The sequence below is a fragment of the Lathyrus oleraceus genome, chromosome 5, assembly GCF_024323335.1.
Source record: "Lathyrus oleraceus cultivar Zhongwan6 chromosome 5, CAAS_Psat_ZW6_1.0, whole genome shotgun sequence".
NCBI lineage: Eukaryota > Viridiplantae > Streptophyta > Magnoliopsida > Fabales > Fabaceae > Lathyrus > Lathyrus oleraceus.
The window spans coordinates 352,603,456-352,616,405 of NC_066583.1; the positions used below are offsets into that span (position 1 = coordinate 352,603,456).

At 31.8% G+C, this 12,950-nt stretch overlaps 1 protein-coding gene across 1 annotated transcript; it reads right to left on the bottom strand.

Annotated features, from left to right (window-relative positions):
• Positions 1 to 2,950: 2,950 nt before the first annotated feature.
• On the bottom strand, positions 2,951 to 5,583 carry LOC127084613 (transcription factor DIVARICATA). The gene is made up of 2 exons (XM_051025101.1): positions 4,215 to 5,583; positions 2,951 to 3,789 (listed from the first exon to the last, which is right to left on the bottom strand). Exons 1-2 carry the CDS (start codon positions 4,661 to 4,663, stop codon positions 3,288 to 3,290), a joined length of 951 nt encoding a protein of 316 aa, XP_050881058.1. The 5' UTR covers positions 4,664 to 5,583; the 3' UTR covers positions 2,951 to 3,287.
• Positions 5,584 to 12,950: the final 7,367 nt, after the last annotated feature.

Below are 12,950 nucleotides of genomic sequence, written 5' to 3' on the forward strand. Positions count from 1 at the left end.
GAGGATTCAGAAGCCCTATCATCGACCTTATGCTTTTGAGGATTCACCAAACAGGATTTCTTGCTCCGAGTCTTGTCTTCTTTTTCCCTTGAACTTGTTGGAACCACCATACTTCTTCTATGTCTGGGCCTGCAGTTCTTGTATCTAATCTTGAACCTCTTTCCTTTCGATAATCCTTAACTCATGTGCCTCCAACGAACCAACCAAATCTTCCAATTTCAAGGTTTCAAGATTGTTGGATTCTTGAATGGCTACGATAACGTGATCAAAGTGAGAGGTCAATGTATGCATTACCTTCTCAACTATCATCTTATCAGTTAGGACTTCACCACAACCTTTCATGAGATGAACAAGATTATGCATGCACCTTCAAGACATAACCTGCAATCTTTTCATCTTCTCCCATCTGCAGTAACTCTATTTCCTTCACAGTGCCTACAATTTGACAACTTTAACCTTTTCACCACCTTCATAATACTTGACAAGAATATCTCATGCCTCCTTCCCCGATTCAGCATGAGAAATCCGATCAAAATTTTCTGTATCTACTGTAGTTTGAATACAGAATGCAGCCTTGCAATCCTTCTTCTTGGCATCCTTGTGACTGATTCTCTGAGCCTCATTTGTGTTTTTAGCAAACTCAGGAACACCATTAGTAACCACTTTTATGGTTTCATGAAAACTAAACAATGATTACATTTGTTTTCTCCATCGAATCCAATTTTTTCCATCAAGATTTGGAAGAGAGTTGGAAATACCATCGCTGCCATTCATCTTTGCAGCAAACACGATTCACGGTCCCTAGAAACACGGCCACCGACGTGTCGTTCTTGAATTTTCGATCAAGAAGAATGAATCAGGATCTAATACCAATTTTTTAGTTCTAATGCACTTGGGTGGGGAAGGAATGTGTGTGTGTGTGTGTAGAGAGAGAGAGAGAGAGAGAGAGAGAGAACGCAAAGTAATTGTATTGAACTACACATGTATTTTATATAATAGATTACTTGTAACCCAAGTAGCTAATCATAGAAAACTAACTAACTTGCTAATAAAGTAACTAACTAACTTGAATTATATCACAACAATTTATAAATTCTCCTTCCGAGGTAAAAGTTGTAACTTCTATATTTGTTTTTATGCAATTGTGTATCGAAACCATAAGTTTTATTTTACTCCCTCCTTTTCTTTTTAAGTGTTATTTCTTTACTTGTTACACATACTAAGGAAGTTAATCAATATTATTCATTTTCAAACAATAATATTCTTTTACCTATAATACTCTTAATTACTTAATACATTCATTTTATTTTTTCTCTCTGTAATAAATGCCTAGGTATAATTGTGACAAAAGCGCAATTAGTATTTCTTTAAATTTTATAAGTGACAATTAAAAAAAAAAATCAAAAAAATGACAATTATAAAAGAACAAAGAAAATATTTTTTTTATAATAAACAGATTAAAAATAAAAAATTAAGACATGACTGTATGATCTTTAAGTCTTTTTCAAGAAGCAAATTAATATGAATTTTCTTTTAAGTTTTGTGCTTTGAATTTGAATAATATCAATTACATTTAATTTGTTTGTTATTGTTTTAGAAAAATATACGTTAAAAAATAAATAGTTTAAAATGAGTTATAACTAGATATAATTTTTTTAAAAATTAAAATCTATATTTGAAGACATTTATTTTACAATTTTTGTTGGTATAAGTCATAAAATTAATTAATATGTAGGATGTTGAGTGAAGTTGATTAGGGGCCGAAAGTAAGGTTTTATTTGGTTGCTTGGGCTGACTAGAGACAGGGAGTACATATTCTTGAATCCTATGCGCTTTGCAAGTTTGTTGATGTGGAATAATTGAAAAATAACTCACAATTATTTATTTCAAAATAAATATTGCTTTTAATTTTTGATGGAGTTTTAGTTTTTATTTTTTGATTATATTTTCTAATTAAAATTTAATATTTACTATTTCTCTCATAAATTAAAAAATACACCAATAATAAATAATAATAATTTAATAAAATATTCTCTCTTTCATTTATTATATTTTTTAATATGTAAAAATATCAAATATGATATTTATTTTGAGACGGAGAGAATAATTAATATAGATTTGTTAAATCAACTCAATTAATAACTAAAATTTCATCCAAAAATATTTTCAACGACATAGTTGAATTCGCGAGATATCACTTATTTTTTATGAGAAATGAAATGATCATTCACATACATGAGTTAATCATCAAAACTTGCTCAACTCTTCTTTTTAATAAAACAAATCTATTAATATCATATCTTATTAAAAATGTTAAATACTTTTTTTAAAAGCAAAATTCTTATATAACAAATTAGGTTTTCTATACTCCATTTGATGGTATAACTAACTATAGACCATTGAATTAAAAAAAATAATTATATCTTCTAATCTAATAATCTATAATCATACACACTATAATCCAAAACTTTAAATTGCCACTAACAATAGATTAAAAGTGAAACATTATTTTAAATAATGTAAAATATATAGGTAGGATCCGTACCTAAAGAATCAAAGACTATAACACTTTCTCTAAATTTAATAAATCATAAACTGTACAAAAATTGGTCTTCCTATAAAACATGACCAAAGTCTTTATTAAGAATATATTACCTATCTAATCCCACATGAATCACACTTTACCATATGCTTATATTTTCATTATAATATCAATTAATTAAAATAATCCAAATGAATCTTACTTTGTACCATATATTTCCGCATCTTAATCTTATCTTCAAAGAACAATTACCAATCTTCAAATTCAATATTCTTAACTAACTTCAATATCAGAAGTTACACATCATGTTTTTTTTCTTGCAGCTTTTTTCACCTTTCATAAGTTTAAGGTTGTTAAAGAAAGAAAAAAATTCAAAAGTTCATTAAGTTCATATACCAAGAAAGCAAATAACTAACTAACTGATAACTATAATATTCTAATGCAATATATTCACATAGAACTTGGTAAAAAAAACATAAACATTGTACTAGGACTATAGCAGGAAAAAAACCAAACAAATATACTTCTTCTAGCTATAAATAATACTCTCTCTGATCCTACGATTCTATTCGTAAAAGAAAAATTACTTTTTAGATTCATTAAATAATCAATATATTATCTGATATATATATATATATTGATTATTCGATTAATCTAAAAAGTAAATTTTATTTTATAAACAAGATCAGAGTGAGTAATAAATAACTCAATACAATACAACCAATCACCAACAACATCATCATCATCATGCATAGTTTTGTTGAGAAGGTTGCATTTGGAAAACCATGTTTTGTGCTTGAGTTCCAAAGTAAGAAGACTCATGAAGAGGATTTCTATGCATATTTTGATTTAGACCTTGCATTTTGAATCCATAAGAGTTACTAGGAGACATGAAAACTTGTTCATGAGAAGGGTTGAAAGCTGTCATCATCATAGCCGGCTGAAAATGCATCTCGGATGCGGCGGGGGAATATTTGTTGAGGTTCATGGAATGGTTATGGTGGTGTGGTGAAGTGGATGTTTTGGTGTTTTCTGAAGTTGGAGAAGCTTTTGAAGTTTCTGTGAGGTTAACAGTTGTTATGTCATGGATGCTAGCTCTTCTTTTGTCTTTGCCGCCGGAGAGTTGCCGGATGAAATATTTTTGAGCATGGCTGGCGACTTGTGTTGGTGTTCTTGTGATCACAAAGTTTCTTGATATGTTTCTCCAATCACCTTTTCCATACTTTTTCAGACCCAACAGAAATAACCTGTCAAAGAATTATCATAATCATCAAAACAACTTAAATAAATAAGCACTTTTTTATTCACAATTTTGACTTTAACTAATAACTACCTCATGAAAAACTAAAACACCCTACTCCTAAACTCATACATGAACTTTGAACCACACTTAAATAGCGCATGTTTAGATTATCGGTGAGTTTGAGTTTGACAGAATCATTTGTGTCAGTGTGATTTTGACGAAAGCTGCATTATAGAGCTTCAACAAAATCACGCTGCCCGAGTGATTTTTTCAAACTCACCGCCGCGAATCCATACATGCATTATTTACATTTAAAATAACTAGAGAGTAAAATCTTCATATAGTAATTGTTTTCCACACACACAAACACAAATGAAACCAGTTAAAAGAAAAAGCAATAATTGAACAAAAGCAATTAAGGTTTCTTACTTGTGTTCTTCTTCGGTCCACGGCACACCTTTCTTCCTCTCCTGATCCGGCGCTCTACCAGACGCGCTTCTCTTAGAATTGATTCCTCTAAAACCATCATAACCAGAAGAACTCACCCAATCTAAGGTAAAAGGTGAGGTACTACTAGTACTAGTAGTAGTATAACCCGGAATCGGAACCAAACCAGCTTCAATATTACAAACATCAACTTCCAATTCCTTATACTGATTCATCACATCAACAACAGATTTTCCCGGTATCATTTCAGCTACCTTAACCCACCGATCCGGCGTATCTTTATCATAAACAGCAAGAGCATTTTCAAACAATTTGTTCTCTGATACAGTCCATTTTGTTATTCTCCTGTTAATGTTATAACTATCTTCCATAAACCAATTGTTTTCAACAAATGGTGCATGAGAAGAAAGAATTCCCATTTCACACTTCATCACAACGACAAAAAAACAAGTTGAAAAATCAAATTTTTATGATTTTGAAACAGAGTTGAATCCAAAGAAAGAGATAAATGAAGAGAAGCAGAGGTGTAGATTTTACCACAACTTAAAATTAAAATCAAAATCAAAATCAATAAGCATTTTTTTCAAAAGGAATCAAATACCTTCTTTATTATTTTTGTGTGTGTATGAAAAGAGACACACACACTCTTGAGGAATCTAGAATAGATTATAGACCCAACTTTTTTTCAAAAAATTCAAAGAGAATGCACCCAAAAGATAACCCTAGAAACCACTTGTGCAAGATCTATAAAATTCAATGAAATTCCTTTACCTCTTTAGATTCTCATAACTGAAACTTAAGCACCAAAAAAGTTCAAAATTAATTATTCTTCTTTTTGAAGATAAAAATGATAGTTTTTTTCTGTAGGTTCAACTTAAGCATAACCCAATTGGGAAAATCAATGAAAGAAACAAAAGGGTATAAGCATAAGACATTGAATGTTGAAACTGAATTAGGAAAGTTCAGAAAGGCTCAGAATTTATGAAGTGTAGAAGAAGTTGAAGAAGAAGAAAAATAAAAGCTTGTTTAAGAAGAGAGAGAAAAAAAGAAAAAAAAACTTTTTTTTTTGGTTAATTGGAGGAGTACTAGTATTCACTTTTCCTTGATGTTGGGCAAGAAAGAAAAGTGAAAGAAAAATATAGAGAAAAAACAAGACACAAAAAAGGAAAAAGGGTGCTTTAATTAGAAAAGATTGAAAAATAAAAGAAAGTTGAAAGAGAAAGTGGCATAGCTTAATGAAACTTGAAAACAAAATTGGCCATTTTATTTATCTAATGAAAGAGGAAGCAATAATAAGAGTAGAAAACAAAAAAGCAGTGATGAATGTGGTGAGCTGTGATTGGGTTCTATGTGTTTGTGGATTCTGAAATGCAACTATATAAAAAAGTAGAAACCCCTTCTTCTGTGCACTTTATAATATTATAAAAATATTGATAATATTTAAATACTATGCTATTACATCATGTGTATACTACTAGCATAGCACAGTTGCACACATTAATTATTTTATGTATAATTAATTTTTCATGTTTTGGTTTTGGTGATATGAGAAAGGGGGGTTGGATTGGCAGCTCATTTTGAATGATGGAAGCTTAGTTTTGTTGTTTTGGTCAATGGATCTTACTTCCATCTTTGTGGTGTAATTATCCTTAATTTTGTCAACTGGTAAGTACAGTTAGTCAAGGCTATCATTTATACTAATTATAAGTATATTTAATTTTAAGTTTTAGTTGAATTAGACTTTATTGGAAATGTCAATCTATTACTCTAGTGTAAAAGTTTATAGACATAAGGGTTGTCGAATTAAAATGATATATATATATATATATATATATATATATATATATATATATATATATATATATATATATATATATATATATATATATATATATATATATATATATATATATATATATATATATATATATATATATATATATATATATATATATATATATCATCCTTTAAATTAATCATCCATAATTATAAATATTATATCTTTTTTAATAAAAGTCTAATTCGGTAAACCAAGCAATTGAGGCAAAATTATTTTTATTATGAGCTTTAATTTTAATTTTATTTTTTTATTTCAAAAATAAGTCATATATTCCATAAATTCAAAGAAAAAAGTAAGGGAAAAATCTGTAAGGACATGTTTTAATTCTTAACAAGTATAATTTTATATTTTATTTATAATTTTTATTTTTTATTTTAATATAAAAAATAAATAACATTTTCCCTTGTTTCTTTGAAAACATTGTGGAAAAATGTTATCCTAAATTTATATATAAAGCACCATGTTCTTATTATTCCTTTAAAATTATTTTTCTGCATTCAAATTTTATGTTCTTTCCCTAAATTCAATTTTATTTTATATTATTATTATTGATGTTTCTTAATTGTTTTTTGTTGTTGTTATTATTGTTGTTGTGTTGTTGTGGTTGTTTTTTTAGGAATCATTTATCAGCGTTGTCGTTAAGACAGACATTCAATGATTTATTGTTTGTCTTGGTTGACAACATTAAAAAAATTAATTCCTAATAATTCTTATTATAAGATATTGGATCTCAAAAATAAAATGGTCAATGGTAAGAAGGTGTATATGATATTTCTTACCCTTCACTATATTTTTTTTGTCTATAATAGAAGTTATTTATTGGGCTTAAAATCGAGGAGAAAAGTTCCTAAGAAACACACTTCGATTCCCAACAACTAATGTTTTATGTTTTATTTCTTTTAAAATGGCACCCTTATTTTATTATATTTATTTATTGATATCTAAATTAGTCATTCCATCGACTCTAAATTACAATTGAGAGGTAAACTAATGACGCCCTTATTCTCTAAAATCATTATGTTAGCTCTCGTTCACTTTTACTTTAGTCTTAAACTTTATGAGCCCTAGCGAACATATCACATTCTTCATCTTTTCCACTAAACCAAATCAAGCTCCATCTTCCAAGACGAACGAAGTAAACAAATGAGGAAGGAAACTCAAAACTCATACCAACTCATTTCTTTGACTCTTTCATCACATTTCTGGTACATAAATACTTTCTCCATCATTGTACCAGTAGTGTTATTGTAGCGATATTTTAGATTTTTAATGTTAATGTTGTTTTTGAGACTGTTGTTGTTGTTTTGTGGAGATTGAAGGTTTAATGTTATTATTGTTTTGTTGAGATCGAATGTTCATTGTTGTTGTTGTTGTGTTAATTTGCGTAGGATTTTGATTTTATTTTCAGAAAGTACATAATTATGGATCATAGTTAGATGAAAGTCAATAGATTAAGTGTTGAGTACGAGAATAGAGTGTAAAATTATTGAATCCCCAGAAAGAAACCTTCTCGACGATAAATGGATTTTTTATTGTCCTTGTAAAAAATGCAGGAATAAGAAAAAACATGGAAATGAAGAAATATTTTAATCATCTAGGTTGTGGTGAAATTTTTCAAAATTATACGACAGAGTTGTGGCATAATGAAGTGACAAAAAAACAAATTGCTTCAATTAGAGTTGACGTTGACAAAGATATGGGTGATATGTGATAAGTGGTAAATGCATCGTATTTCTTGATTGTTTTATTTTTGTTTACATGTGTGTTTTCGTCATTTTGGTTCGATTTTATGCACTTTTGTCTTCCTTTTATAATTTTAGGGAATAAGAGGGTAATGGAGCAAATCAGAGTGAAAAAGACCAAAGGTCGCGCAAAAGGACCTCTCTTCATACAAAAATCCCGTGGCTAACACGGCTTGGTCGTGTCCCCTAACACGTGTCATGTTGACCCTTAAAGTTGTGCCCATATAAAGAAGTCAGGGCTGACACAGACTAGTTGTGCCTCCTAACACGGGTTATGTCAACTTCCTAGGCAAATACAAATTTGAGTGGTTCTTTAGAATTTTTATGACTTTTTGACATCCAAAATCTCCCTAGGCTTTATGTTAGTGGATAATTAAGATTTAGTATGAAATAATAGGCAATTGGTGGTGATTTATGGCTAGTTTTAGTATAAATAGAGGCCTTGAGCTTGAGAGAAAAAGGGAGACCTACGGTGAAACTTAGGTACCACCTATCAACCATTACTTGCTACTTATCATTTGTACTTGCTTCCATTTTGTAGTTTTTCCAACTTTTGTTTCTTGCTTTCACTTGTAATTGCTCAACACTTTTGGTATAACATTTCTTACTTCTTTATTTTAAGTTTATTTCCACTTAGTTTTGTTGTATTACTTTATTTCATTTCGATTGCCTGGCGTGCCTTATTATTGTTTGATTATTATTTACCTCACCAAGTGTGAGTAGCCCTATAAGGACAAGGGGTGTTGAGATCCTATCTCATGACAACCCCCAATTGATTCATCTAATATGTATTACGAGAATCTTGAATCCTTTTTTTATTTTAGTACCCTAGTTCCAAAAACGCGTCTATGTCGGTTGTGAAAGCAAAGGAAACATACACATGGTCATAGTCCGAAAGGATATGCATTGATGTCTGAACGCGGATTGTTAAACAATTAAGTTCAAGGCACCACTAACAAGGCGACTTAATCTCAATTGAGAATCATCCAAGTTGTGGCGTCGTGTGAAAAGACGTTTTTGCTCTTGGTTGAATCGTTGAGTTGTGCCATAAACACGTCTAGTTGTGCACGCCATGAAAGTGGATGACACACACTTTTATCTATTTTTCTATAAAAATGCTTAGATATTCTCGTAATAAAAAATGGATAATCATTGGAGTGAGTTTAGACAGACCATCATAAACCTCGTGTTCTATTTTTATTATTTGCTAATTTTGTTTCACTTTGAAGAAATTAAATCACTATTATGATCGTTGTATCTAAACAACGTTAGAATAGAACTTATGTACTCATAAACATCTCTTTGTGGGTTCGATCTTTTTATACTACTTGACAACGTCGTGCACTTGCGGTATAGCACACGTCAAGTTTTTGGAGCCGTTGTCGGGGAGATAATTTTGATATTGAAATTTTATTCCAACAAAATATAAACTAAAGCAATATTTTTTTTTTGTATTTATTTTGAAGAAAAAACCCTTTTTTCATAATGATCCTCGTCGGAGGATCTATCCAATAGATGGAAGATTACATGAATAATGACTTAGGAAACACATACATCTACACCTGTAATTTAGTGGATGAATTATCCGAATTTTCCTTACAAAGACTACCCCAAGCAAGTCACTGGACCACAGAGTTACCAACAATCTAACCTTGAAAAGTTAATGGAGAATTTTATTGCGACACAAACTCCTAGGAAGTCTAACTTGGAAACTATAATGGAGAATTTTGTTATGACGCAAAAATCGCCAAAATAAAGATCTTAGAGAACAAAATATCCATACTAGTGGAATCCTTAGGTAGCTAACAAATATAGTTGAGTCCCTCGCGGCTTACAGTAAGGAATTAGAGACCCAAATCTCCCATGTTGCACACATTCCTCTAGGACCCTTCCCTGAGGGACATGTGAACATTTTGACAACCAAAAGTGAAAAACAAGTTGAGATTTTTGGGGAGAAGAATATAGACGTTGAGGAGAATTTTGGTGAGGAAATGTAGGTATTAAGGAAAGTCCACCGCCACCACCCGAAAAGGAGATTATCAAAGAGGTTGAGAAGGAATCACCCTATGTTGTTCCTCCTCCCTACAAGCCGTTGATTCCTTTCCCACAAAGGTTTGTGGAGGATAAGGTAAGGTCCCAATCCAAAAGCTTTAAAGAAATATTGAAAAAGATGCACACCAATGTACCATCGGCTGAGGTCCCATCTAAAAAGAGAAAATTAGAGGATCATGAAATTAGGTAAATTGTTAATGTTAAGAGGGGGAAGGTTAACCATTGAGGTGAGAGATAAAATTGTTGAACTCATAAAGATAAATCTCCTAAAACCACCCCCACGGGTTCAGAAGTGTGAACCACCCCATATGAAGAAGAAAAGGAAGAGTAATGGATACGAGAGATGGCTAGATAAGTGACCATGGATTCCTAAGACCACTGCTCTTTAGGTCAAAGAACCACCGATCTTTAGGTCAAAGAACCACCTTTGAAGTAACCATCATGAGTTATTTCACTCATGAACCGTCGAGCTAAAACAACGTTAAACAAAGCTCTTTATGGGAGATAACTCATGCTTTTTAATTGCTTATGCATTTTGTGTTGTTTATTTTTGCAAGTTCTTTTTATTTTACATTTCTTTTCTGTTGCGTTTTCCACCTCCTCAGTACAGTGTTATGTAGGTTTCTCTTTACTTCTCTCTACTTTTATTGGAACATTGATGTCAATATACGGTTTAAGTTTGGAGGGGTATTTCCCTTATTTTTGCATTTTTATTTCTTGGTTGTTGTATGCTATTAGGATAGTATGTTTGAATAAATGCATGTATCATTGCTAAATTTTCCCCAAAAATTGAGTTGTTAAAATAAATTCTGAAAAATCTCTTGATTATGAAAAATATATGAGAAAGCCTATATGATTGAAGTAATGATTGGCTAAGTTTAGGGGGCCATGGAAAATTGATAAAATCGGTATTACACGAACACCCTTAGTTTCCTGAGTAGGTTGTGAGTTTAGCGTGTATTTTATTCCATAGTACTTGGATTATGAGAAGTATTTCTTGAGTAATTTATTTTGACAGTCTAACATATTTTTGATTCACATGTATGTATGATTGATTAAGAGAAAAAATATAAACACCAGAAAGATGAAAAAAATGCGATAATAGGCAATTGCACCCTCTAAGTTGGGTAACCCTCGCCCATTTATTCAACCCAACGGTGGTTGAACCCCAACGTGAACAAAAATAAACATACAGAAGTGTGCAAATTTCATCTACAAATAAAAAAGGCAAGTAATTGCTATCATGTGTAAAAAAATCTCGATCGATCGATCTTGTGCATGTGATGATTGTCATAATTCCAATTGTCTAAATTTGATTGTCCAAACAAAAGGGAAGTAAAATCGAAAAAGAGATTTAAGTCCAAAGGATAGCTAGAAATATGATCGAAAATTGGAAACTTTTGATTGTGTCTGCTTTATGGTTTTGTGTTCATGTAATGCTTTTTGTGTTAGTGAGTACGAGGGAACTTAGGTCTTGGCCAGTCGAAATAGAAAACCATATATGAGTATTAGTGATTTCATATTTTAAAGCTTTTCAAGAACTAAAACTGTAACACCCCGATTAAAATAAGAGAATTATTTAATTGAGTTAATAGTATTTTATTAATTTAATTAAATAAAGTTGAATTATTGGATTATTATTATTATTATTATAGATATTATTTATTTTAATAATAATTAAATAAATAATATAATTGGAATATGAAGAGTGGAAGGGTAAAAGTGGAATTGGGTAAAAGAGGCCAAAGGAGATAACTGAAGGTTTTCATTTTCACGTATTTTGCCTCAGAGTCAGAAAAGGGAGAAGCGCTGAAGAGAAAGAGAAGGAAGAGGAAAAGGCCAAAGATTGCTCAGAGCTTCCTTCAATCCAAAGAGGTAAGGGGTCTGAACCTTATTAAACAATAATATGTTGAAAATGATGGAATATTGTATGAACGAAATTGGGATTTTAACCGAAGGAAAATTCGTAAGAATTAGATGCAATAGTGTTAGGAATTGTGAGATAAAATAGGGTATGACTCGTGTTAGGTGATATGAGTGATTTTGTGTGAAATTGGGACTGTGAACGGTTGAATTGGACAGGTTCGTAGCAGAGAAAACCCATAGCAGATCTGGAAAACTGGATTCTGGTCATACGCGTATGGCACTAGGCAATACGCGTATGGGAGGGCTTAGGAAAGGGAGTTTTGGCGCTGGTACGCGCCATACGCGTGTGATACGCGTATCCCTGGATGTGGTACGCGTATGGGGTATGTCATACGCGTACGAGTGAAAGAGATGGAATTTTGAACGTGAAATGGTCTCTGGTGGTACGCGTATGGGGAAGTGATACGCGTAGCATACGCGTATGGGAATGGCCAATACGCGTATGGATTTGGCCAAGCGTGGGCAATACGCGTATGAGCATGGGCAATACGCGTATGGGCAGACTTGTGGTCTTTTCTAGCTGTTGTGGTGCAGTTTCGGTTGTTTAGGCTGAGCGAGGTAACTTAGCTGATGCATAGTATACGAGGGATCAATTCCCGTTGCTTGAGTGGTATAGATATTAGTAGAGTGCGATAATACTATGTTTGATTATGTGGCATGATGTGATATGCTCTTATGATAGAATGTGTTAATGATGATGATAATATGACTATATGATGCTGTTGTTGCTATGTTGATTATGATGAATGCTTGGTGTGCATGCATTCATGAAAGGCCGATGCCTAGTGATGAACGGACTGAGTTCCAATGATGTTGTTGACTCCGGGCTTGTTGAGAGGCTTGGTTCCTTGCGGGGAACTCGGATTCTATGGTGATGAATCTGGGAGTGGTGATCCTGTAGTGGTCACAAAATGGGTATACCGAGTCGTGTTGAGTCATGCATGGGTGTGTGCATTGCATTTGCTGTGTTGTGTTGTTGATGTTCATGAGTTTATGGATTATGATGATTATGATGAATTGTGTTGGCATATGTGAAATATATTTATATTTATATTTCTGTCGTTATATTATTATTTAATAATGTAGTTCTCACCCCTTCTGCATGTGTTTATGTTCATCTATGATGAGCAATGTGCAGATAAAGTGGAGTAGCTATTG

Excerpts from the sequence above, each read along its gene's own strand:
- LOC127084613 (XM_051025101.1), bottom strand. The coding sequence starts at position 4,663 with ATGAAGTGTGAAATGGGAATTCTTTCTTCTCATGCACCATTTGTTGAA. Across the intron at positions 3,790-4,214 it reads TGGACCGAAGAAGAACACAA|GTTATTTCTGTTGGGTCTGA; the intron begins GTAAGAAACCTT and ends ATTCTTTGACAG.